This window comes from Arachis hypogaea, chromosome 10 (assembly GCF_003086295.3).
Source record: "Arachis hypogaea cultivar Tifrunner chromosome 10, arahy.Tifrunner.gnm2.J5K5, whole genome shotgun sequence".
Classification (NCBI taxonomy): Eukaryota; Viridiplantae; Streptophyta; class Magnoliopsida; order Fabales; family Fabaceae; genus Arachis; species Arachis hypogaea.
Genome location: NC_092045.1, coordinates 11,751,453 through 11,777,661, shown reverse-complemented (window position 1 = coordinate 11,777,661; position 26,209 = coordinate 11,751,453). Strand labels below are relative to the sequence as shown.

At 39.3% G+C, this 26,209-nt stretch overlaps 3 protein-coding genes across 3 annotated transcripts; all 3 read right to left on the bottom strand.

The window, feature by feature from the left end:
• Positions 1-4,857: 4,857 nt before the first annotated feature.
• On the bottom strand, positions 4,858-7,554 carry LOC112715160 (uncharacterized). Its single transcript, XM_025766927.3, has 3 exons — positions 6,661-7,554; positions 6,053-6,163; positions 4,858-5,451 (listed from the first exon to the last, which is right to left on the bottom strand). Exons 1-3 carry the CDS (start codon positions 7,273-7,275, stop codon positions 5,293-5,295), a joined length of 885 nt encoding a protein of 294 aa, XP_025622712.1. The 5' UTR covers positions 7,276-7,554; the 3' UTR covers positions 4,858-5,292.
• A 7,583-nt stretch (positions 7,555-15,137) lies between these two features.
• On the bottom strand, positions 15,138-16,082 carry LOC114924523 (uncharacterized). The gene has a single exon (XM_029289365.1). It carries the CDS (start codon positions 16,080-16,082, stop codon positions 15,138-15,140), a length of 945 nt encoding a protein of 314 aa, XP_029145198.1.
• Positions 16,083-23,489: 7,407 nt separating this feature from the next.
• On the bottom strand, positions 23,490-26,209 carry LOC112717323 (uncharacterized). The gene is made up of 5 exons (XM_025769389.1): positions 26,097-26,209; positions 24,554-24,758; positions 24,355-24,441; positions 24,045-24,270; positions 23,490-23,953 (listed from the first exon to the last, which is right to left on the bottom strand). Exons 1-5 carry the CDS (start codon positions 26,207-26,209, stop codon positions 23,490-23,492), a joined length of 1,095 nt encoding a protein of 364 aa, XP_025625174.1.

The window sequence follows — 26,209 nt, the reverse complement described above, 5'->3', positions numbered from 1 at the left end:
GAACCGGTGAATCGACTGGTAACCGGTCGGTCGAATCGAACCGTGACCTGACCGATTTTTTGGCTGGGCAGCCAAACGTTGCCGTTTCAGCCCTAAATCCCTAATTTGATCTTGATTCCTGAATTCCCCTTCTCAGTTCTCATCGAGCTCGTCGTCCGGTCGTCCCTCACCTCCGTCCAACCACCGCCTCGTGCCACCGCCATCGATCCTTCGAACAACCACCTCCATCATGCATCAGCCGTCGTTCCTTTGAACAGCCACCTCTATCGCGTAGCAGCTATCATTCCTTCGAAGGTGCTCCACCACTGCTTGGTCACTCGTCGCTGTCTCCCTGTTGCATGTTTTGTTGAAGGCACCTTCAAGCTTCCAGGTAATTTTTTTTAGATATGATTGTTTGATTGAATAACCGTTGCATGTCTCTATCTCCCTGATGAGTATGATTGAATAGTTGTTTGATTTTGTGAAGCTCTGTGAACTGAAGTCACTGAAGTGTGAACTGATGAACTGTGATATACTGATATAGTGATACTGAGCTGTGATTTACTGATATTTTATTTTTCTTTGAACTGTGAAGTGTGAAAATGTGAACTGATTCAACTGATCCTACTGAACTAAACTGTGAACTTTGTTTAATAATTGTTGTTTACTGAACTGATTTTACTTTGTTTACTGAACTGAATTTTGTTGTTTGTTGAATAATTGTGAATAATTTTGAATAATTTTGGATGTTGTTTGTTGTGAACTTGAGAGTTGAGATTATTGGGTTAGAGTGGGTTGTTGTGCTATAGAAATTAAAAAAAAAACCATTATTGGATTGCTGGTAATGTTTAGGTATGGATGAGAGTAACAACCAAGAACTACATAGGAATAATAATGCTGAAAATAATTCTACTTCGAATGAACCTTCTCTTCCTCTCGGATTTAACGAAAGTCAATCATAAACTTCTAATGTTCGGGGAAAAACTGATCCTGCTTGGAGATACGTTGCTTTACAAAATATAAATGGAAAATTGCATTACCAACGCTTATTTTGTCTGAGTACTTTTGGGGGCGAAGGAATTAATAGAATGAAAAAGCATTTGGCGAAGATAGGTGGAGACATTAAGAAGTGTTCTAAGGTCCCGTATGATGTAGAAAAACAAATGGAAGCTTTATTTAAAGAGATTTAGAAAAGTGAAACTAGTAAAAGGAAAGTAAGTTTCAATGAAGAGGGTACTGATGAGATTGAGGATGCAATTGATGAAGCAATAGCGCAAGAAGAACAACAAATTCTGAGTTAGTTACCAACTAAGGAGGTGATTGGAGGATTGGACCTGATAATATTGTTCATGTAGTGACAGATAATGCCGCGAATTATGTTGCTGCTGGTAGGCTTATTAATAAGAAATTTGAAAATATTCAATGGTCACCTTGTGCTGCTCATTGCTTGAATCTTATTCTAAAAGATATAAGCAACATGCTACATATTTCTAACCTTGCAACACGTGCTTCGAGATTACCGTGTTTGTGTATAATCATACAATGTTCTTGTCCTGACTAAGACAAAGAACTTATTGGAAGGAGATTGTTCATCCAGGTGCAACTTGTTTTGCCACTATCTTAATCACATTGAAGAGTATCTTTGAGCGCAAACCGGATTTACAAGCATTGGTTGTTGATACACACTTTATCAGACACAAATTAGGAAGAAGTGCTAATGGTAGAGCTATGAGTGCAATTATCCTAGACAATAAATTTTGGCATGATTGTTTTACTGCATGCAAAATTGTGAGTCCGTTGATTAAATTGCTGAGGTTGGTAGATGCCGATGATAAACCATCATTAAGAATTGTTTATGAAGGTATGATAAGGTTAGAAAATGGAATCAAAGAAATGTTCAAGCATAGTAAGACTGCATATCAACCTTACACAGAGATTATCAACTCAAAACGGGATAAACATTTGAAAAAAATCTTCATGCAGCAGCTTATTTCCTGAATCCAGCTTGCTTTTTTTATGAAAATTATAGAGAAGCACCTAATGTCATACGGGATAATTTAGATTCAGTTGAGGCAATGAAAGAAATACACTTATATAGAGATCGAGAGGAAAGCTTTGATAGGCCTGAAGCTTTTCGAGCTGCAAAAAAACTTCAACCTAGTAATAATATCTATTTGATAATAACTTATTTAGTTATTTAGTTATTTTATGTTTTTGTTTTCTTAATTTGATAACTAATACTTGAGCTATGGGATTGTAACTTGTAGATGAATGGTGGAGGTTGTTTGGTGATTCTGCTCCATGTTTACAAAATATGGCAGTTCGCATTCTTAGCCAAGCATATGCTTCTTCAAGGTGTGAAAGAAATTGGAGTCTTTTTTATCAAATTCATACAAAAAGAAGGAATAGATTGGAGCATGATAGGCTAGTGATATTGTGTATGTTACATATAATTTACGTCTTAAATCCAGGTAATATATTTCATCCTTTCATTTCATATCATTAGATTTTGTGTAATTAATATACTAGGCTTATCATATATTGTATTTAATTTGTTAGGACGGAAAGAAAAAAAAAGCAAAAGGTGCAATATGATCCAATCGATATTGAAAGTATTGATATGGTTGACTTTTGGGTGACGGAAGAGGTTGTTGAAAAAGAGCCTGATCTTCCAAGTAATATTGAAGACCTGGTTGGTGAGTATTATAGTTTATTGATCAGACAATAAATTACAATAGCTTTGATCTTTAATTTATTGATAATGTGTTATATTTTGTTAGATGAGATTGATGCTGATTTAGATCAAGGTGGTGGTAGTAGTAGTAGTACATTTTATGCTGCACCACTTGCTTTTTCTGGTCGAAGTAGTGAAAATGAAGGTGATAATATCAACGACGCAAATATGCAGCAAGTTATGGAGGATTTTGATGATTGATGACAAACTTGGATCATTTTGATGTTGCCATGTTATGTTTGATTGGTTGTATCGTTTTTTTACTTTTGAATTTGTATTTGAATGAGATTATAACATTTTTATTTATGTAGTACTTTTAACTTGAATGATATTTTAAAGTTTATATTAGACTATAATTATATTTTAATGTGTTTATTTATATTTATTATTTTATTATAAAACAGTTTTTTCGGTTCAACTACAGTCGAACCGGTTGAATCTATGAACCAGTGAACCAGTAGCTAGAGCGGTTCGATGACCAATTCGGTTCTCAGAACCTTGATTTTACCTAACTAAAACACATCAATTTTATCTCACTTAGAGTTTTCTTTTTCTTTTTCTTTGAAGCATTTGTAATCTATTTTTTAGTATGGTCATGTATCTAGTGCGATCAAATTAGCATGGATCAGACAAATCTGTGATACGGAGGCATTGGACACTGTAGAGCATGTGCAACGCTATGTCCGATGCCACATATTATGCTTGATTGGGACCATTTTATTTCTTGACAAGTCAATGTCGATGGTGAGTTGCAAGTACTTGCCCCTGTTGAAGAATTTTTTAGAAATCAGGTCTTACAGTTGGGGATCAGCATGTTTGACATATCTATATAAGTAGTTATGTCGAGCCTCGCGTTACGATACGAAAGAGATGGATGGTCCACTAGTGCTGTTGCATGTTTGGACATGGGAGCGAATATCTTGGCTAGCTCCGATTCTCGCACCCGTTCCTCTAGATGGAGTCTTTCCATTGGCACGAAGGTAAAATTTTTTCTTCGAGCATGAATTAGAATTATTATATGATGTATTACAATATTAAGTTATTATTGTTATGTTTCTAATTAGAAAGTTTAATATTTTCAAGTGGATTAACTGGAGACATTGCGAGAATCATAAAGGAATGAAAGTTGGCACAGTTTAGGCAACTGCTGGACGATATGCAATCTGAAGCGGTAACAACTAGAAATCTAGAAATATAATAAAAATTAATATCACTCGTTTGTAGGCATTTTGTTTCATGCACATACAATATCAAGCAAAGTAATGAAACTTATTTGTTATTTTTTTTTTGTGCAAAAGAATTTTATTAACAACTACTGTAAAGACATGCGAAATCTTGAAATAATCAACATTCTTTTTAAAAAAATTTAACTAACATTCTTTAGAAAATGATAGTCATATACTTGAGTTTGCAAACTCAACAAATTCTGATGCATATATAGCATCGAGGTCCAAAGCACGCATGAAAGATAACACATCGAAAGAATGTTGGCTTGCGGCCGTGTTTATTGAAACATGAACTTATCTATCAGTACTCTCGTTCCTTTCGTCGCTTCCTCCCAATATGTCATTGTTGACTAAGAACTCTTCTTTCCTGTCACTATTGTTTTCTTTCCAATCTATGTTGTCTCTTTCACTTAACAACGATTTGTTTGCTTCGTGGCTAATAACCAATTACTCGAACTCAATATACAACTCCAGGATCGACACACGAGCTTAATTCTGTCTATAAATCATTAACATCTCTAGCATAATGGCTTCATCAGTCACATTCATTAATTGAAATTGAAATTGTTCACACCATCGAAAACCAAAATTGATTTTAGAATAAAATTATTAAGACCAAAATCTTACTTAATCCTATAAATAAAAACCGAAATCATACAAACGCTGCCAATAAACTTTTTCCGTCAAAACTCTAAAGCTCGCTGCAGTAGTGCACGGTCAACATAACAGAGTAGCTAAAAAAGTAGAAACGGTCTAGCTCACTATTCTTCTAGCACTAATCACCCAAGCAATGAAGCAATCGTCAATAATAAAATCACTTCTAAACTCCTTATTACTATGCTACTAATCAACGTAAAGGTTAGTAAGAAGTAAGCAGTAACATACTTAAAGCACAATTTCACCAGATACACAAAGATGTATACACAAAGTGTAGATTGACCTTTTTATTAACGATGCTTCCTCAAAACAACAAAAATTGACAATGTACGTTACAGACCGAATCAAAAAGTACATACAAATTCAAACAATTCTGAGCTTTACCAGGGCACCAAATGGAGTTCAATCATTCTCCAATCTTAATTTGTTTCAAGTGATTTCTCCTCTCCTATATTAGTGGAAAGTTTGGTATAACTATTCCCAACCGGGTGGGAATGAAAAAAAAAAAAAACGAGTAATCATGATTTGTGTGCCAATTAAACGCCTAAGTAATTTCAGTTGTGATGATTGATCATTTGGTATACACAGCAACAATGTAACAATGTTGTACAAAGATATGTGACTTCAAATCTTCACCATTTTCCAATTGCCACTTCTAGGATCCAAGATTTTCCTCTCCTCAGCTAAATTTAAACCTCAAATTTGGTGAACTTCCTTCTGCTTTACCTCACCCTCAGCCAAGTTAGGTGTATCTAATGTAGTTTCATGTTCTTCATTAGTTTCTCGTTTGATTTCCCACAGCTTAGTAGTCTTCCCAATTGCAAGAATTAGATCAAGTTGTTTTTGCTGTTGTTCCTACATGAGCATTCAAATACAATCAAGTCAAACTTGATGGTATATCCCACGCAGCCAAAGATAACAAGAACAATTGCCAGCATGTATGCACTACCCGTGGAAAACCCTTTTATACTGACATTCAATTAGGTTTTGCCATGTAAACAAGAACTGTTAACTGCCATACCCAACTGTCTCAAAAACAAAAAACCACTCTGATTGGATATGGAAATACCCGATAGAATGCTAATATAAGAGAATTTTGCACTGAGATTAAGTCATTAAACAAATAAAAATTTTAGCTATGCCTAGCTTTAACATTTAATCTATATTGTAATTAAGAGAAGCATTTAATCCACTGCCATTAAACTGAGTACACAAAAGTGATATCATTATAGTAACTAGGACTTTCTACATTTGTGCTAAAGTATGTTAACAATGATTCAATTAAGACACTAATATGACTCCTATATTCAAGAAAAAAATAATCTACACTACAACCGTGACATTGAAACTTATTTTGTGGTTCTCAAATATATCTGCCAGGTATGTATCATCATCATTCACTTAAACACAAAATCTTCTGTGGAAAGTTTAAATAACATACTGGAGGGATGATTACCTGCATTGCTAGTAAAACATTTTGAATTTCGCGAAGTTCCTTCTCCAACATATCTGATTGCACTGCTAGTGCTCTTGTAGCCGCAGAATTCGTCTGTGCCAAAGTTGCAGCCTGCAAGAAACAAATGAACAATTATTTTCTGTTAACCATTTTCTCTAGCAATAATCCAAAGTGTTAAATATTAACCAGTCACCAGAAATGATCATAATGAGAAAATGCTATATTTCCTGAGTCTTCCATTTTACAAGATTAAAGCTATATTGCCCTTATTTGTCAGCTAGACAGCATGACATGCTTACACCTGGAGAAATGGTTCCAACATGTTTTCAGAGTATTTCGCTCACTATAATTAATCTCATTATTATGACTTATCAGTAAATTTCTTGCCTTGCAAGTAACCTCCACACAGGAACCTAATGCGATACATCGATATTTCAATCTACAAAGATCTTCCACAAATCATAACCCAGTAACTATTATATGAGCTCATTAGATTAGCAAACAAGTTCCAATTTCTACAAATTCCTAATAACTCAAATCGAACACATTCCTTATGTGAAACAATTGCCAAACACGAGCATTCTTGATAGAAAGAACAGTATAATTACCTCAGCTATGGGATCCTTCAAATTTTGGCGAGTGACCCTAAACCTTGTCCCCAATTTCTCTATATGCCTCGACAAAACCCTAATAACAGTGGCAGAATTCCTCAATTCCTCCTCCAATTTCTCAATCCTTCCAACAAAATTCACCTTTCCCGTTCCGCCACAAACTCGATTCCATTGCCGCCTCCGAATCCACGCTCCAATCGCAATCCCACCGACCATCATGAGTACCCCACACACAGCCACCACAACCCTAACCCTAGTCTCCCCAATCGCCACCAAGAACCCCTGCTTCGCCGAACCAGCAATCACAGCAAAACCAACCCACGCAACCGCCGACGAAAGAAGGCACGCGAATTCCAGCACGGAGAGTGCCGAGTCCAAATCGAAGTCGCCAAGAAGGCGTTTTGAAACCGCGTCATCAGATTCTTGGGCTCTGATGCTAAACTGACCCGCGGGTCGGGTCGAAACCGAAGCGGTTTTGTGAATTGCGAACGAATTGAGGTACGTGACTCGGAAGCGAGTGGAAGGATTCGGAATTAGCGTGCAGTTTCTGAGTGAAGAGTTGAGAGTTGAATCTGAGAAGAGGTGATGAAGGCGGTGACGAGTGAGAATCATTTTTGCCAGCGTTTCTTGAATGTGAGGATTTTGGTGTTGGTATTTAGTAGCATTTAAACAGTGCCGTTTTGGGGTTTTGTTTTGTTTGGTAGCGATGGATTCGACGGTATGGTTTGTTTCTTCTTCCCTATAGGAAGGCTATGTGTCTGAGATTATTGCTTACAACCGCAGGGTAGCTGGAATAAGCAGTAAATCAAATTGGCAGTAATGAAGAATAAGAGCAGCTCCAGCGGAGAGCTTTTGCCAGTCTCTGTTTATGGTTCAATTATCATTAAAAATAATTTTACATTAATTTTACATCATAAATAATAAATTAGGGACTAAAGTCTTTTTTACTTTTTTTTTCCCTTCTTTTTTTTTAGTAAAAGAAAGAGATTATTTTAATTTTTATCGTGTTACTAACAAATTAATTAATTAAAATAAAATAAATTAATATGGTTATTAAATTAATCTTTTATAATAATATTATTAAAATTTATAAATTAAAAAATAATTCAATATTATAAATTAATAACATACAAAAAAAATTAGATAACTTTGTGAAACAACAATAATAAACAATTTTTTTCTAAAGATAGTAGGTTATATTTCATTAATTATATGAAAAATAAAATATAAAGATGTTCAAAAACAGGAGAGCATAATAAAATATGGAAATTTTTCAAAATAATATGAAAATATCCAAATTTTCAAGACTCCAACCATTATTTGACATGGTAAAATTCACTTAGAAAAATATAACTAGAACCAACTCTTCTCTAAAATTAAAGCATACCATAATCAATACTAATATTGTCTAATAACACCAAATATTTAAATCAATACAAATAACACAATATTATGCATTAATTAGTCTAAAATCTTATGCATTTTAAACATAAAACATTAACTTATAGTCTTATAATAACTAATAACACAATATTAATGTTTACAATACTTAAATTTCATATAAGAATAGCCATCATCCATAACTAATAACACAAAATATTAATTATGTATGATGATCGGGCCACCGGGCTGATTTCGGGTGACCCGAGCCATGGTCCAGACCCGACCCAAAATAATGACCGGATCTATTTTTGAAACCCCTACCCAACCCTAGACCAGGTGAAATCACATCAAATTAGTCCCTAACATGTTTGGGGTGGGGCCGGGTCTTTGGGTTGGGCCGGGCCGGGCACTGCACACCCCTACTAGAATCATCGGGAGATGGAGAAAGCGGAAGAACAGGAGGATGTGGAGGGTTACTCGAGATAGAATCTGTAGAATCATCACTAGGAAAAAGATCAATATTGGGGTTAGTAAACAAAGGTGACTGAGTAGTAGGAATGGACTCAAAGGATGAGAATCGAGAAAATATGTGATGCTCCTAGAAGACAACATGACGAGATATACGAATACGTTTAGAGAGAGGATTCCAACAACGATAACCCTTGTGTTCTGTGCCATAACCAAGGAAACAACACATACGAGCCCGAGGTTCAAGTTTACTATGTTCATGAGGCTGAAGAAGAACAAAACATACATAACCAAAAACTCGAAGAGAACTATAATCTAGGGAGGTATGATAAAGACTCTCAAAGGGAGTAACATTACCAAGAACAGAAGAAGGGAGTCTATTGATAACATGAACAGCAGTAAGAACAACTTCACCCCAAGTACGCTCAGGACACGAAGAAGAAATAAGCATTGCACGGACGGAGTCAAGAATGTGATGGTGTTTGCGTTCAACTCTACCATTTTGTTGAGATGTACCAGGACAAGAAAACTCAGACAAAGTACCCTATTCTGTAAGAAAGGTTAAGAGTTTGGAATCACGGTATTCCATAGCATTATCACGTCGGAAAACCTTAATGACCTTAGAAAACTGAGTTTTAATCATAGTAGCAAAGTTGATATAGATCTGAGGTAACTCATGGCGATTAGTCATCAAATAAACCCAAGTAAAACAGGAATAATCATCAATGAAAATGACAAAGTATCGAGCTCCACCCATAGAGGCAGTGGGAGTGGGGCTCCAAACATCAGAGTAAATGAGATCAAAAGGAGAGCATGCAAGAGATGAATTATTGTGAAAAGATAAAACAGGTTGTTTGGCAGCTTGGCAAGAAATGCAATCAAAAGATTCATTTGGAACCTAACCTAAAACACCCTAAGACACAAGAGGACGCAGTTTTCCTAAGGATGTGTGGGCAAGACTTTGATGTCATAAGTGAAGGGTAGAGGGAGAAGAAGCAGCACGAAGATTTAGTACAGGAGGAATATGAAGATTCTCGAGTTCAAACAACCTTCCGACCTTACGTCCATTCCCGATGATTTGTCTCGTCCGAGGATCCTGTACACGACAACCAGAAACGGAAAAAGTGACCTAAAAACCCAGATCAACAAGTTGACCAACAGAAATAAGATTAAAGTTTAATTTGGGAATATAATAAGTATCAGGAAGATTAAGAGTTGACTGGGATATAAAACCCTTGTGTATTGCGTGCAAGAGGGAGACATTTGCAGTATTGACAGAAGGTCTATTTGTAGTGGTAGACATGGACGAGAAAATATTACGCAATGGAGACCTGTGCTTAAAGAAACCCAAGTCAAAGTACCATTTAGAATTACCTGGAAGGGTTGAAAAAGCAGCAGGGGTATTACCAGAAACGGAGAGAAGACGCTGAATAAGAGATGCAATATGAGATAGAGAGATAGGAGACGGGTTGGGTGGATCAGGACGTGGTGGGCGAGTAGGACAGACGGTAATTAAATGTCCCGAGAGCTTGCAGTAACGGCAGAACAGCTGTGAACAATGGTAGCTAATATGACCTTTTTGGTGGCATGTGCGACATTCAACAGAAGGACAGTCGGGGAAGAGGTTCCCAGAACGAGTATAGTTTCGACAGAATTTACCCTTTCTGTCTATGGCAGCAAAAACATCTGGCTTTTCCATGAGAGTAGTCACAAAGATCAAAGAGAGGAGAAAAAACGGCAATTTTGGAGCAGAAAATGAGAAATCGGAGTGCAGAATTGGAAAGAGCTCACCAAAAAACCTTAGGGAGGGCCCCACTATCTACCACGTCAGCGGCCACGTCAGATGCCACATCAGCTAAGAGCAACACGTGGCAATGTTGGAAGGAAACACGTCAGCGACACGTGGCAACGTATGGATGGAGGAAGAAACTCGCGGGTCAGCCAACCGGACCGGGTCGGGTCGAGATGCAGGTCGTTGGGTCGTCGTGGAAGGGTTGCAGCGCGGCACGTGGGTGGCTGCGGACCGTTCGATTGAAGACCCAATCTGACGGCTCAAGATGAATCTGGAGAGGAGCTGAACCTGGTGGCAGCAGTGTCTTCAGGCGGCACGTGGAGGCGTGTCCGGTGGTAGATGGCGGCAATTTTGGTTGCGTTGGAATCACGACGACAAGACGAACACGGTGGTAACGGAGGTGACGAACCAAAGCGTCGAAAAGGGAACGAAAAATGAGGCCAAAAAACACTTGCCGAAAAAAAAACAACGGGGCTATGAACGAATTCTCATGGAGAAAAAAAAAGGAACATAAGCTCTTGATACCATGTTAGAAATAAGAGACCAAACTAAAAAAAGTGTTTTGTGTATTATTCAGTCTGATCAAAAAGTACAATATACAAGGAGTATTTATAGGTGTTAAATGAATGAAAGCAATAAAGGCATAGAATCCTACAATTAATATACATATATGCTATATAAGTATAAACGATACTAATTGATCTAAATTGATTCTAACGATTCTCTAACAATCAAGATGGGAAATATTTCTCCTCTAATTGGGTCCAGGGGAGATATCAGAACCAACTGCCGAAAGATTAATGCTTATTACTGAGACATTATTGATTTTTTATTGCCGTATAAAGCTACTTGTGAAGACTGCACTTGCTTTGTTCTTGCGTTTCTAATTTTCTATTGATACTCTTATTCCTTTTCATATATTTTTTTCTTTTTTCTTGTGACATGATGAAGCAACTACCCTTGTTGCGCTGTTGGAGAAACATGTGTGTCGGCTATCCAGTAATCATATATCTACTTTTAAAGAAATTATTATCTTTTTCACTCTACCGCCAATCAAATTGTGAGCAATATAACTAAACAACCTTATTATTAGATGACTAATTATTCTTTTCAGACTTTAAAAAAATTGAAATTGAACTACAGAAAAACCAGAAATAAGATTTTTATAGTGTTTCAAAAAGAAACGCATTTAGAGGAGATAAGAGAGAAGAGTAGGCCACTGATAAACCAATTTTCGTAGCTATTTTTTCTACCTTTCCTTTTCTAAAATTGCAGCATATATAGGTAGTGTATTTTTACTTGTTTGGTAGTTGCAATGTTGTTTTTGTGCTTTTTTTTCTGATTTGTATGGGTGTACTATTCAACCATGATTCACCCTTTCGGAAATTATTATTCTTATGGAAAAGTAGTTAGTGTTTTGGGAGAATATTGGAGGATGGGGGGATTTACCGGGTGGTGGAACTGCCGGTCACACGCAGGGGCGTGGTGACCCTGCTACGGTGCAACGTGTCCCACCACGCAGGGGCGAGATGACGGGGCCGGAATGCAACGTGTCACACCACGCAGGGGCGAGATGACGTGGCCGACATGCAGCGACTGGCACCACGCAGGGGCGTGGTGGAGCTGGCGTGGCCGAGTCCCGATGCACCACGGGGGGGCATGCTGAAGCTGCTGGCATGCAGGGGACATGTCTCACCCCGGTAAATAGCATGCAGGGCATTCAAGCTCTATATAAACGGAAGCCTTAGCTTTGTTACAATGAGATAGAGAGTGTTAGTGAGGGAAAGGAGAGCTTGGTCTCTTACTCCATATAAACAGAAGCATTCTTCCAAGGAGGGCTGGCTGCTGCTTCACCACCGTGGAGAAAGGGTGAAAAAAATAGGAAGGAAAAAAATATATTATTTTATTTTTATTTTAAAGAATGGTTCGTGATTATAAAGCTCCAGAGGAACATGTTATAAATTATTTGGATCATCCAATCTATGTAAGTTGCTAAATTATAAGGTCGGAAGGATAATATAATTTTATTGTGTATTTTTATTTCTGTTTTTTATGTTATTTAATTTGTTTAAATATAACTTTTTTGTTAATTTTAAATTAATTTGCTGTTATAAAAATATTAAAAAATTTAATTTCCTATTATTTAATTTAATTTTAAATATTAACGTTTTTTGTGTATAACTATTTATTATACAATAGTTTTTTATACGACAAACTAAAAAATTTTAAAAAAAATATATTTTTTTACGATAAAAATATAAAAATAATACTATAATAAAATAAATAAATAATATATACATTCTATAAATAAATGTTGAACATATTCAAAAGTTTAATACATAATTGTTAAAGTAATAAATAAATAAATATTAGAAAAATATATGTAGCTTGTTATTAATAATGTTAGAGAAATAAATAAATGTCGATGCACGAAAAAAAATTATTTTAGCTATGGTAATGCACTTGTAACTATTGAAATAAATAAATATGTAAATATTATTATTAATTGAAGTGATCACATACATTTTATAAATCCATTTATTAATGTTTGTTTATTAATAAATGAATATTTATAGGTAATATAACAAATATAATTTTGTTGATGCAGCCCAACAGAAATTTGTTGGTGCGTAAACTGGATCCGCCACAGAGTTGGAATCCGAGGGTTGAAAACTACTTACGTGCCACCGGATTCTACCACGTATCTAGGATTGGGATGATAAGAGGATCTCACCCGTTGTTAGCTGCTCTGGTTGAAAGGTGGAGGCCGGAGACTCACACTTTTGTGTTGCCGGTGGGTGAGGTTACGGTGACATTGGAGGATGTCGCACATATATTTGGCTTACCAATTGATGGAGAGCTTGTGAGTGGATGGACTGACAGTAGTAGTGATTTCGTTCAGAGTCAGAGCATGGCAATATTCGGTCGTCAACCGGTGCTCAGTCGTAATTCAAAATCCTATATAAAGGTCGGTTGGGTTCGAAGTGTCAGAGATGAGGAGATACGTGAGATGTCAGATTTTCTGTCTGTTAGGGTCGACCCTATTCACAGATAAGTCGACCGCATATGCCCATGCGAAGTATCTACCATTACTTCGCGATTTCGAGCGGATCCATACTTATAGTTGGGGTTCAGCATGTCTCGCTCATCTTTACAGAGCACTATGCCGTGCATCACGATATGATACGAAGGAGATGGATGGTCCTCTTAACCTGTTGTTTGTTTGGGCATGGGAGCGAATGCCGTGTATTTCGCCCGTACCGAGGCATATCCTTCCACCTGCAGAGATACCAGTTGCCATGAGGTAAATATTTATGGTTCTTGTCGGAGAATATATTCATTATGCATGTTTCAGTTACGGTTACTGACATAAATTTTTTCACTGTATCATGTTTCAGGTGGAGTCATGCGGAACGGAGTACAGCGTGGTTAGAGAAGACTGTTGTGACATTTAGGCATGATATAGACTACATGCAGGAGGTAAATATTTATGGTTTTAATGAATCCTAGATCCAAACATTAATGTTAGGGTTCTGACATTCGAATTATCTGTGGCAGTTTGAGTGGTGGCCGTACCAAGGAATGATCATTCCCGGCGAGTTACATAGACATCTTGATGTGTGTGATATCGTTGCTCCGTTGTTGTCGTTTGAGTGTATCGAGTGGCACCCTGCGGACCGAGTGATGCGTCAGTTTGGGTTCACACAACCCCCACCGCGAATACCAAGGGACATTCCACTGGAGCAGCATTGCATGGCTCTTCGCGGAGTGCAGCTTTATGACTGGACAGTTTTGCTTGGGGAGTGGATAGCAGAGTGGGGCAACAGGCGAAACACTCGAATGCGGGATCTACACCCCCTTCCGACATGGGACTTCATACCGACCTCTGAGTATCGGGATTGGTACGTGCACTCATTCGGACATATGCTGAGATTGTCGGCGTATGTTCCTCAGGCACATGCACCTCAGCCACCTGAGCCACCTGCACCTCAGCCACCTGAGCCACCTCAGCCACCTCAGCATGCAGTGTTTGAGCCGGTTCCTTATTATGTACCACAGCCACCTCAGCCACAGGACCAGAGTGCGTCCAGCCACCACTCTCATCACTCTCAGCACAGCCACCATTCGCAGCACTCTCAGCCAGTACTGACGATTCCAGTCGGTCATGATTGGTTTGACTTCTCCATCGGCGGTCACGGAGATCAACAACTACAGAATTGGGCCAATGCTAGTTTGGGTGGTTGGTCAGATTTTAGTGCTATGCATTCACCGTCAGCCGCAGCTGATCCACGTGGGGCATCAGTTGGTATGAGCCATGGTTTGCAGCATCCTGCTTCCGACCACACGTCGGATGGTGCATCGTGTGATAGTGGATTCCTTCGTCGGACATACACACTTGTTGACGAGTACAACCCCGGTGCATCCGCTCCAGCAGAGGCAGGTGGGTCGGCACTTCCAGCAGAGGCGGGTGGGTCGGCACCTCGGGTAGAGACAGGTATGGGTGACTCAGTTGCAGGTCACCCATATGACCTTCGGACGGAGCGACATCCACCTGATAGGTATACTCCGTCAAAGCCAGGTCTGAGCATGATGGATAAGGCACTGAACTGGATGGGTCGTAAGAAGTGAGCATTGGGTTGGGTTTTTAAGATTTCATACTATGTTTCAATCTAATTTAATGTTCTGTATGTTGGTCGATGTTATTTGTAGTTAAAATATGTATGTTTGCTTCAGTAAGGCAGTAAATGTTAACATTATCATGTTCTTAACCATCAATGGATAATCTCAAATTTAAAAATACAAACACGACTTAGACAAAAAAGAAAATCTATTATAAAAATGCAAATTCAAAAATACAAATACAACGAAAATAAAAGTCATTCCCCCCCCCACTCGATCCAGCACGCTGAGGACATCGACTCCGACTATGTCCCTGAGCACCACAGAGACGGCATATCCAAGGACCACACATGTCGCGTGAGTCCATTTCGTTCAAGTATCTGGTCAATTTTGGGCGACCTTTTGACGTTCGCCTCAAGGCGGGATTAGCGACCAATGTGGGTCCCTCATACGCAGGCCATGTCTCGGCATCACCTAACGGTGAGAACTCGAATTTATATACCTTACGGACCTCTGTCATCTTGTACACGTCATGCACATACACGTGCCAATCGATTCGCTGGTTAGCACAGCAAGCAATAACATGACGATATGGTATTTGTTCTACCTGAAACTGCCCACAGTCACACGTACGTCGTGCAAGATCAACGACTAACACCTTTCCGCTAGTCATTTCGCGCACCTCAAATACTTCATTCCGTCTGTCAAAACGGTGCACAACTATATTCCCAGCCTGTAGCATACTTGCCTCTATCCGCTGCTGTGCGAATACGGAATAAGTATATCCCGCACGTTTGCGTTCGTAAGACTCAGCACTCTTCCGCGTAAAAATTTCATTTAACCGATAATATGTTGCTCGAACTAGTGCCAACACAGGTAGATTACGGGCACCCTTCAACATTGAGTTAATGCACTCGACAAGGTTCGCCGTCATATGGCCCCATCGATGTCCCTCGTCGAATGCCAATACCCAATGTCTAAGTCCAATGGCATCGCACCACCTGGCATATGCCTCGCCTCGCTCTTCCAACCTCTTATAGTTGATGTTATACTCCTCCACCGTTCTTGAATACCCAATATTGACCACAAGCTTCTGCAAGTGAGGGACTTTGAATGCGCGTAGGAAGTTGCTGCCGATGTGCCTTATACAAAACATCCACCATGCTCTTGGAGGTTACCAGTCACCTCCGGAACGATTTACCGCTGCCCAAATTGACTCATGCTGGTCCGAGATCATACCCACACCATCTTTTCTGACAACATGCATTCGCAGATTCCTTAGGAAGAAGTGCCACGCATCAGCTGTCTCCCCTTCCACTAAGGCAAAAGCAATAGGCACAATGTTCTGGTTCCCATCCTGTGCAACAGCGACCAAAAGTGTACCTTTGTACTTTCCATATAGGTGTGTTCCGTCAACCTGAACTAGGGGTTTGCAATGCCTGAATGCCCTAACGCATGGATTGAAACTCCAAAATACGCGATGAAGTATTTTTACCCCTTGCGCCTCTTCATTCCCATTGTAGAGTGGGCGTGTTTCTATCTGGACAACTGACCCAGGAATCTTCTGAACCATAACCGAGAGCCACCACGGCAAGGCTTGGTAACTCTCCTCCCAATCACTGAAAACTTTCGCTATGGACTTCTGTTTTGCCAACCAAGCCTTTCGGTAACTGATGGTATAGTTGAACCTTGACTGGACTTCGGCTATTATAGTTTTCACCTTTATGGACGGGTCAGTCTCGACCAATGACCTTATAGCCTCAGCAACTGTGTCCGAGTCCAACTTGGAATGATCCTGTGAAATCACTCCAGCTGTGCACGTGTGCCTACCGTTGTATCTGCGTATCTCCCAACAACCTTTTTCCGTATCAAGCTGGCTCGGATAAGCCAGTCGCACCCACGCCCATACATCTTGCATTTTGCATAGAACATTTGTGGCTCAGACTCATACATGTCGTAGTCAACTCCTCTAGCGATAGTGTAACTTCTAATTGTTGCCACGACCGACTTTCTAGAACTGTATTCCACTCCAATCCGGAACTCTCCGTCCTCGGGATCAGCAACGCCTACAGAAAGTGCCCATCATCGTTTACTAATCAATCCAAAGTATATATTAAATATAACATATTATTCGGTCATCACGTACCTATGTTTGAATATTCCAGAAACTTCGGTGCATGCATGGCGTCGAGATCCAACTCACGTATAAAAGGTGGCACGTTCATCGGTTGACTGATCGATGGGTGAACCACTACATTATCAGCTGCTGTCTCAACTCCCACATCACTATCCTCGTCTTCATCGCCGGCTTCATAAGTAGCTTCGAAGTCTTCTTCGCTGTCACTATTCATTCCCTCGTACACTGCTGCTCTATCATCCTCCACCTCTAAGTTATTTTGAATCCCTTCCGCCTCTACGGTTTCAAACTCAACATACAGCTCAATATGTGGCTGTCGCATCTGAGTCTGCCGGTGAATTTGAAACATATTATGCATAGTCACTTCGTCAGTGATTGGCATGGTATCAAACTGTATTAGACCACCAAAAACTACAACCGGATTCCGGTACAAAATTTTGCTCACTCTCATTAACATACCGTTCTCCATGCTTTGACAGAGACCATTCTGAAGTTCCATAAACGTCATAGTGCATGGAACCACAAACAAAAACGAATTCTGGCACACAAACCTCACTCCCTCATGGGTATTACGTATTATCTCACCGTCGCGATACACTACCAAGTTTGCAGTACCCTCTATTACACCAGAAACACACTCAAAGAACACTCACACACTTCCTCAAAATGAAAATGAAGTCGTGCACTGCCTTATATAGAGGGTAGCATTCACTACGCCCCCACGTTTTGATTGCCTCAGGCGAATCACGTACTGCCACGTGTCATCACGCCCCCACGTGCCACGTCATCACGCCCCCACATGATGCACACGTCATCAACACGCCCCCACGTGGTGCTTGTGTGGCTAATTTGTGCTCCACCACGTCATCATAACGCTCCCACGTGATGCCTACGTTGCAATCATCACGCTCCCACGTAGTGCCAGCATGGCCAAATCCTGGTCCGCCACATCATCATCACGCCCCCACGTGATGCCTGCGTGGCTTGTTCTTGCTCCGCCACATCATCATCACGCCCCCACGTGATGAGTTAGCGCCCCCACGTTTTGCCACCGTGTCTCACTCATCCTGCGCCACATCATCTCACCTGACACTCCCCGCAGCCACCACGCCCCTGCGTGTTGAACATACATCCACCATCGGGTAAAACACACTATTCCTCCATTTCTAACCAAAACACCAATTTACTTCTCATATTAAAATTTATGAGCCTCACCGTTTGTCTTTTATTTTTATCCTCATGAATGGTACTAGAATGTTGTGATTTCAATTCCTTTCTCTCCAAGTTTGTGCAACAACTATTCTTTTCCTTGTTATGGTATTACCTTTAGCACATATTGGTAGCGTTTGTTTGCAAGACTGAGACAGAGACAGAGACCAAGAGACAGAGACAGAAATAAGTATAGTATTGTGTTTGGTGTGATGGTGTACAAGACTGAGTTATGTCCCAGTATCGTGTTTGGTTTGAAGTAAAAGTTGAAGACTAAATTTGGAAACTTACTAACATGCCCTTTAATATCAGCAAAGAACCCTAACCCCCCACCTCCCCCCAAAAACGATTTCATTTTCGATAGTGGCCAACCCTCACCCCCTTTCTCCTGGTAGCCACCGTTCCTGCTCTCCTCTGCGGGCAACTGAGGCTGGATCCGGAGCCCCCGCCGCTTGGACCCCAGGTTTTCACCGGTGTTGCGTCCGATCGACGACGGCCCGTGGGGAGTGTTGCGGGGTTCGGCTGGGTGGACCCGGAAGCGTCAATTGTTTTGAGCCGTCGCTGCCGAATAGAAATTTGAGGGTGTGCGTCGCGACGGAGCCGTAGCTGTGCCCAAGGTCGTCGCCGTTTGTGAGGACCTTTTGCTTGCATTCCTGTCTTTTATGTTTTGCTCGTTTCTCAGAAACGTTAACTACTTGATATTTAATTTCGGCTTCTCTATTCAGACCTGTCAACAATTTGCCGAAAATAGGATAGAATTTAGAAATTGAATTATTGAGTGAACGCATTTCTCAGGAGTTGCTGTGAAAACTTGCTCAGATATGTCTTCCAATGGTATTTCGTGTATGTATGTTAGACTGTGAAATTGGATTTCTGCTGGCGAATATTATCTCTGCTGAGAGGAGAAGTGAGGTTAATTAAACAGGTACATGTTCCAGCAAGTATGAAAAAATTAACCTTTTATCAGTTAAATAACCTGTTAAATTTGAGTTATTAATTTATTTGTCCACTTAACCATCTTCCTGGTTTAATCACTCATCATACAGTGTTGATGTGTAGTCAAATTTTTTTATTTGAACTTTGCCAAATGAGAGGTGACACAGTTAACAATTGAAAGTTATTGTAGAATTTTGCTTGTAATTCTTTGTGACATGTTTGCAACAAAAGTAGCTGTTAGCCCGTTTTGCTGTAGTTGAAAGATCCTCGTAAGATGTATCATGTACTTGGTTCTGTTAGTTCATGTAATTGTCTTGCAATTTAATGCAATTTAGAGTAGGGACTGTTCTGTGACCATACTTTACTGCTAAGTGTAGTAGCAAGTAATTTACCTAAATAATGCACTAGGCACACTGCATGCCTTGAATTTTTGTATATATTAAGTTTTTTAGAATTACAAAATTTGTGGTTTCAATGAGTTTGTCCCTTTTGCTTCGTAGCAATTGTTCGTAGTGCAGTTGTTAGCAAGAGCCTTTTTGTGTGTGCCTGTGTATTAATTTGTTGTTGTATATGGTTGGGAGTGTTTATGCAAACTATCTTGTAGAAACTGTATAGACATTGTAATTGCGCAAAGTGAAAATGTTTTGGTGACTAATAATAGACCCTCCTACAAAGGATTTGTTCCTGTCTTGTTACATGATGGTGATTGTAAGTGGTTGACCGTATTGAATGTTGTTATAATGTAACCAGCTGTTTCTGAATGGTGATTCAGTTAACAATTTCTGAATCAGTGGAACCTGGCATACAGGTATACAGTAGCGTTGATGATATAGTATGTGTGGATGCTGAAACTGTGCTAAGAAACGTTGTTGCTGTTTTTTAAAAAAATCATAAGAACTGGTACAGAGACATGATATTGCAACCAAAAAATTTGTGTTACAATTCTGCATGTGTTTCATTTGAATCATCATTGGTTGTTTCATATGTGAGTCGTCTGCTTCTGTTATATGTTGTGTGAAGTACATTAAAATTGTTTCAGTTACTGTTAAATGTGTAGGGTGGTTAGTAATGGCTTCCTCAAGTCGTAGATCAACAAGTGGTACGTACGGCAGCGGGAACATAACGGGAGACCGGTTTTGTGATTGTGGGTTACGAGCACCGTTACAAGTTTCAAATAGCGTGGCCAACCGGGGAAGAAAGTACTACGCGTGTCCAAACAGGCGATGTGGATGGTTTAGATGGGCAGGCCCAAATGTCAAGCCTTCTGACTCCGAAGATGATCGATCTTCTCAGCCTAACTTTGATTTTAAGCCGAGCGAACGAGTGGAAAGACTTAATGCTAAAGTTGTGTTTCTGAAGTTTCTAATGTGCGTTCAACTTCTTGTTTCCCTTTTTTGTATTGTGTTGATCATTGTAGTGTTGTGTAAGTTGTAGTATGGCCTTCGAAGTCAAATAGGAAATTCAGAAATTGTAATAAATATAGCATATACTTGGTATAAAAGATGGAAGGAATTCATATTTTGAACCAACATTGTGTCAAGCCCATTTTTGCCTGTGAGAGAAATTTCACCTCTCTTTGTATAAGTGGATATGTATTTTGACAATCATAATGTAGTTCTGAGGAAGGCATTTGGCTGCCAAATGTATAAACATTTTGCTTATGCGTGAGATGGATAACACTATTTCTATTGAAAAGAAATAAAACAGATTTTCTAGACTCACTAGGATGTAATCGTTGTAAGTTAAATCGTAGTACAAATTAATGTGCATGGAAAATGGAGGAACTTGTTAAGCTTGATAATCACCCACCATGGTATTCATCCAAAAAAGAGCAAAACAAAGGAAATTACATAGTTAAGGAACGATAACATAGCAACACACAAAAGGGTACCAAACTGTGACCGTGTTACACATGACAATGTTCTTAAATCCTAAGACCTAAGACTCAAAAAGTTAACACCCTTAACCATGGTTAATACCAGAATACATTGTTAATAAACTTAACTAGTCTTGTACTTCATATAATGGAATGCACAAGCGCAATCATTTGTGAATCTGACAAGCCCCAGAAATGTGCATACACATTAGGACTCTCGGCAAACTTCAGAATCGCCCTGACGACCTCGTCATCACTGAATCCAAGCTGTGTGAGCTTCTCACCAACCTTCCACTTCTCGTTCACACCAACAATGGCATCAGCTATCAGCTGGGCATTCTTGCGCTGGTCAGCCGATGATTGCTGAATCTGGTCAGCCATCCTCTCCAGTACATCAACTTGTTTTCTCTTCCTCCCGCATAGCCTTGTGCTTCCGGCGGTCGCCCCAGCCTCAGAATGTGATGCTTGTCCTTGCGTTGCTGCAAATCCCTCTTGGTATGGAGGTGGAGACATCTTAGACTGATCAAAGCCAGCAGCGGTGTCGTCGGTCTCCTCGTTAACCTGCTCCTCCGCATCGAAGCCACTTACGGCCCCGGCTCCCATGGCTCTATCCCTGCCAAAGATACCTTCCAGCCGGTGAAACAAAGGAAATGGCTTGCCAGGAGTGTAGAACTTGGTAGGATGTGCCTGCGAAACATGTACACCGAAATTAGTAATGTTTAGGAAATAACACAATTACAAATAATCAAACTCGTGAAACCATACATGCGTAGTAATAACGAATCTAAATTAGTTGTCATTTGGGGTTAAATACATGAGTAGCTTATGAACCGGATGCAAAATCAAAGTGCTAAAAATGGTTACGCACAAAAGTGGCACAATGCATAAATAGCGTCCAAAAGGAAACATGAAGGGAAGAGGTTAAGGTATGGGGACGTGATATTGTTTCGAAATAAAAGGCTAATTAGTCACTTTGCAACGAGTCTTTTCATAACCTTATTAAGAAGAAAAACTGGTAAACATTTTTCTTTTACAAGTGGCTCATTAGTCACTATGCAACAAGTCTTTTCATAACCTTATTAAGAAGAAAAACTGGTAAACATTTTTCTTTTACAAGTGGCTCATTAGTCACTATGCAACAAGTCTTTTCATAACCTTATTAAGAAGCAAAAGTCAAACATTTTTCTTCTACAAGTGGCTAATTACTCACTATTCAGCAAGTCTTTTGAAAACCTTGTTAACAAGTAAAACTGAAACATTTTTCTTTTACAAGTGGCTAATTACTCACCATGCAACAAGTCTTTTGATAACCTTTTTAAGAACTAAAACTCAAACATTTTTCTGTTACAAGTGGCTGATATGTCACAGTGCAACAATACCTGAATAGTTAATCCTATTAGCTTAGTTCGTTAATTTCATTGCCATATCTCGGGATCAAAGAAAACAAACTAATTAGGGTGAACCAACAACATAATATACTTTTATAAAGTGTCATATATGTGTAATATTCATTACTATTTGGCAGAAGGTGATTGGGTTTGAATTGAATGGATTATATTTTGATGGAAGAAGTACGAAATGAAAATCTTAAAACGGATATTAGCATTTTTTTGATTAAATTATAACCAAGCATGAATGATTAAATTATAACCCCCTGGTCAAACAGTTATACTAAATTAACACAAAAATGGCAACCACCCAACGGAATTCCTAAAACACACGCACCTTCAACCAGGCATCAAGGACGTCTTTGCTGTCAACCTCTACACATTCTTTCTCGTTGTTCCATCCGAATCCGCTACAAGCAAGCATATCAGCGGCGTACTGGTACTTCTCCTTGAGCCGCTTGTGCTTATTCTTGCAATGCTTCGCGGTCAGTGTACAACCAGGGAAAGCCTCCAACATCTTCAAAGCCAGCTTCTCGAATGTTCCCGGTTTAAACTGCCCACAGTCAGCCCTCTGACCGTCAACGACAAACTCCTCCATGAAGCCAACAAAGGCCAGTGCCTCTTCATCACTCCACATTCGCTTGTTCTCCATTTCTTGCTTCCAAGATTAAGCTAATTAAAACCCTACATTAATAAGTTAAGTTAGAATAACATGTATTTTGCAAAGGTAATAAAATATGCTATCAAACCACACAAACGGATTACCAAAGACTTAGACATATCCAAAAATTAGTAAAACTGGTCTATGCCATAAGAAATGAAATCAGGAAAAAATACACAAGTAGTTCAATTATTACAACACTGGTCGTTGCCACGACAAACAGAAATAAAACAGCAAACAACAGCACAAACACACAGTAGCCGAAAATTAAAGAATGTGCTTTTACAATGTCTCAACACTCTACTATTCATACAAATTCACTTGCCGTCCTTACAACATCCCTAAAACACACAACGCTACTCCGTACAACTTGCACGCCACTCTTCATACATCTCATGTGCTATGTTGTCACGCCAGTGACTCCACTCGTTCATGTTTTCGACCACATCGATCATTCCATGCTGTTCCTCGTCTCCATCGGGCGTAAATTCATCCAAAATGCTACCTTCCTCCTCCGGGTCCATTTCCATACTCTTTCGAATGAAATTTTGCAGCAAACAACAGGCAATAATTATTTGAAATTGCGTCTTTACGGGATAAAAGCTAGGGCTCCTTAAGATAGACCAGCGCTTCTTCAGCAAACCAAAGCATCGCTCAATGATATTCCTTGCAGACGAGTGTACTCGGTTAAAATATTCTTGGTAGTTGCGCGGTGCACGTGCTCCCTGGGCCCACTCTCTTACATGATATCGAGTCCCTCTATACGGTGCAAGAAACCCCAGACCATTTGTGTAGCCAGCATCAACTAAATAGTAATTTCCTATGCACAAATAACGCAAATAACGTAAGAGGATAGCTATCATGAACTCAATCTAGTTGTATATACTTAACTCTAGACATGGCAGAATTACCGTGGGGTATCTTAAGACTATTACGACGAGTTATTGCATCGCGAAGTACTCGTGAATCAGATGCCGAACCCTCCCATCCACTGAGTACGTACACAAAACCCATCTCCCGGTTACACACTCCTAACATGTTGGTGCATATTTTAGCCTTTCTTGTGCGGTACCTTGCCTTCTCAGACTCCGGGACTGTCACCTCTATGTAAGTGCCATCTAATGCTCCCAAGCAATCCTACCATCCATAGAAAGCTATCATATTCAGATAGAGAATCCATCAGATAAACATCAATCACACAGAACATCGAATAAGGTCTACCTTAAACCTTCGCCATGTCGGGTCAACACAGTCCTCGGCAACTGGTGTAGCCTTCGCGAACAACATCCCTTGAATCCGTATTACAGCCTTCAAAACTTTATTAAAATACTTGCTAACTGTCTCGCCGGACCTACAAAATCTAACCTGTAGACTACGGTTTTTTCTTGTGATGCGCTAAGATAATTAAAAAGGTCGCAACCTGCTCCGGCAGGCTTACATGACTATCCTCTGTAAGTCCTCCCTGAACTTGCAGCAACTCACACAAGTTAGCAAAGGCATTTGTGTTCATTCTCAACTCCCAGATACAATTCCTATCACCCTCACCAACAATACGCTCTAAGGCCTCACGTCTAATTCTACTATTCATTCTTCCCCCTAACGATAGTCGGCCACTAGTTCTACCCCTAAAGTAAACAAACAGCGTAAGCACAAAGAACAACATTCTTTCTTCATGGTTGGATCTCGTCTCTTCATAAAAAGACACGCATCGCTTAATAATTTCCGACCGATCCATTTCTTCCTAGCAAAATCGTTTCATAAAAAAAAAGGCATAAACTTTCCAAACAACTCTTAATAAATCCCAAACAGGGAATGGCTGCTCAATAATAAAATATTTCTATGCGCAAATTTTAAGGTCTCAGGGAAAATAAAATAGAAAGTAAAACATTGTTTACACTCTTAAACTAACTATAAACTACCAACAATACAATTAATCACGTAATTTGCATGCACATTCAACTGTGAGTAATATTACCATACATTCATGCTCAAAATTATCTATTACACATGAACGGTAGCTAACATACTTACTAAAAATCCTTTCAGGTCAAAATATTAGAGAAATTGGCATACATTTTGATTATTTACTATCATTTAAAAATAGAAACAAAACTAAACTCATGATGCAGAACCTGACCTAGGGTAGATAGTCTCTTAAACTAGTTAATCAGCTTAAAACAATGAAATAGAGAGGGAAAAGTACAAGAGGATATACAAAATTATCAATTGCAAGAATAAAAGTAGTGTTCCTCTATACATAACTAATTACACAACTTCAGAATTTTCCTTACCATTTATTTATTAATCACGTGCTTTCTTCCTAACAAATGGTTACCATACATTTTTATTAACTTCAAGAATATGAAAGACAAAACTTTACAGGGAGTATGCAGTTTGGGCATTGGAATTTTTACGAAAAGTATGGTTGACAACAAAGCAATGACAGCTTCTCAATTAGGATTCCGTCATTCATTTCATTTCTTCCCTAACTACAAACATAGCATCAAATTCACAAAAAATAAACACATCACAACCATGGACACAACTTCATACATTGTCAGTTGTCACGAACTATGAAAACCTAATTACAACATAAAAAATGGATTCTATTTGTCATATACAACGTGCACTGTCTTTCAATTGCATTCATGAATTAGATAAACACTGAACACATGCATAAATTTGAATTGACCGTGCAATTTGTGGTGGTTAACCTTCTACACAGCTTGTTTCAATGAATAATCCTCTTTGTTCAATTCTTACTATGCCTTTTTCAGGACCCCTAAACAGTAAATAAATCATTCAATCCACTTCAACCTTCTTCTCCCACTTCCCAAACCCAGTAAACCACAAACAGAGCATAAGCCACAAAATGATTCACAACCGAACCCCTTCATACGAACTGGATAACACACCAATTGAAGACACCACAACCCAGATCAAAGAAAACGAGCTTAACTAACCTGGATACACGAAGCTGTGCTCGCAACAACTCCCAGATGGCCTCCACACCGACACCGAAGCTTCCCCAGTAGCTTCGTCGGATCACCAAATCTATGAGGAAGCAACAACACAT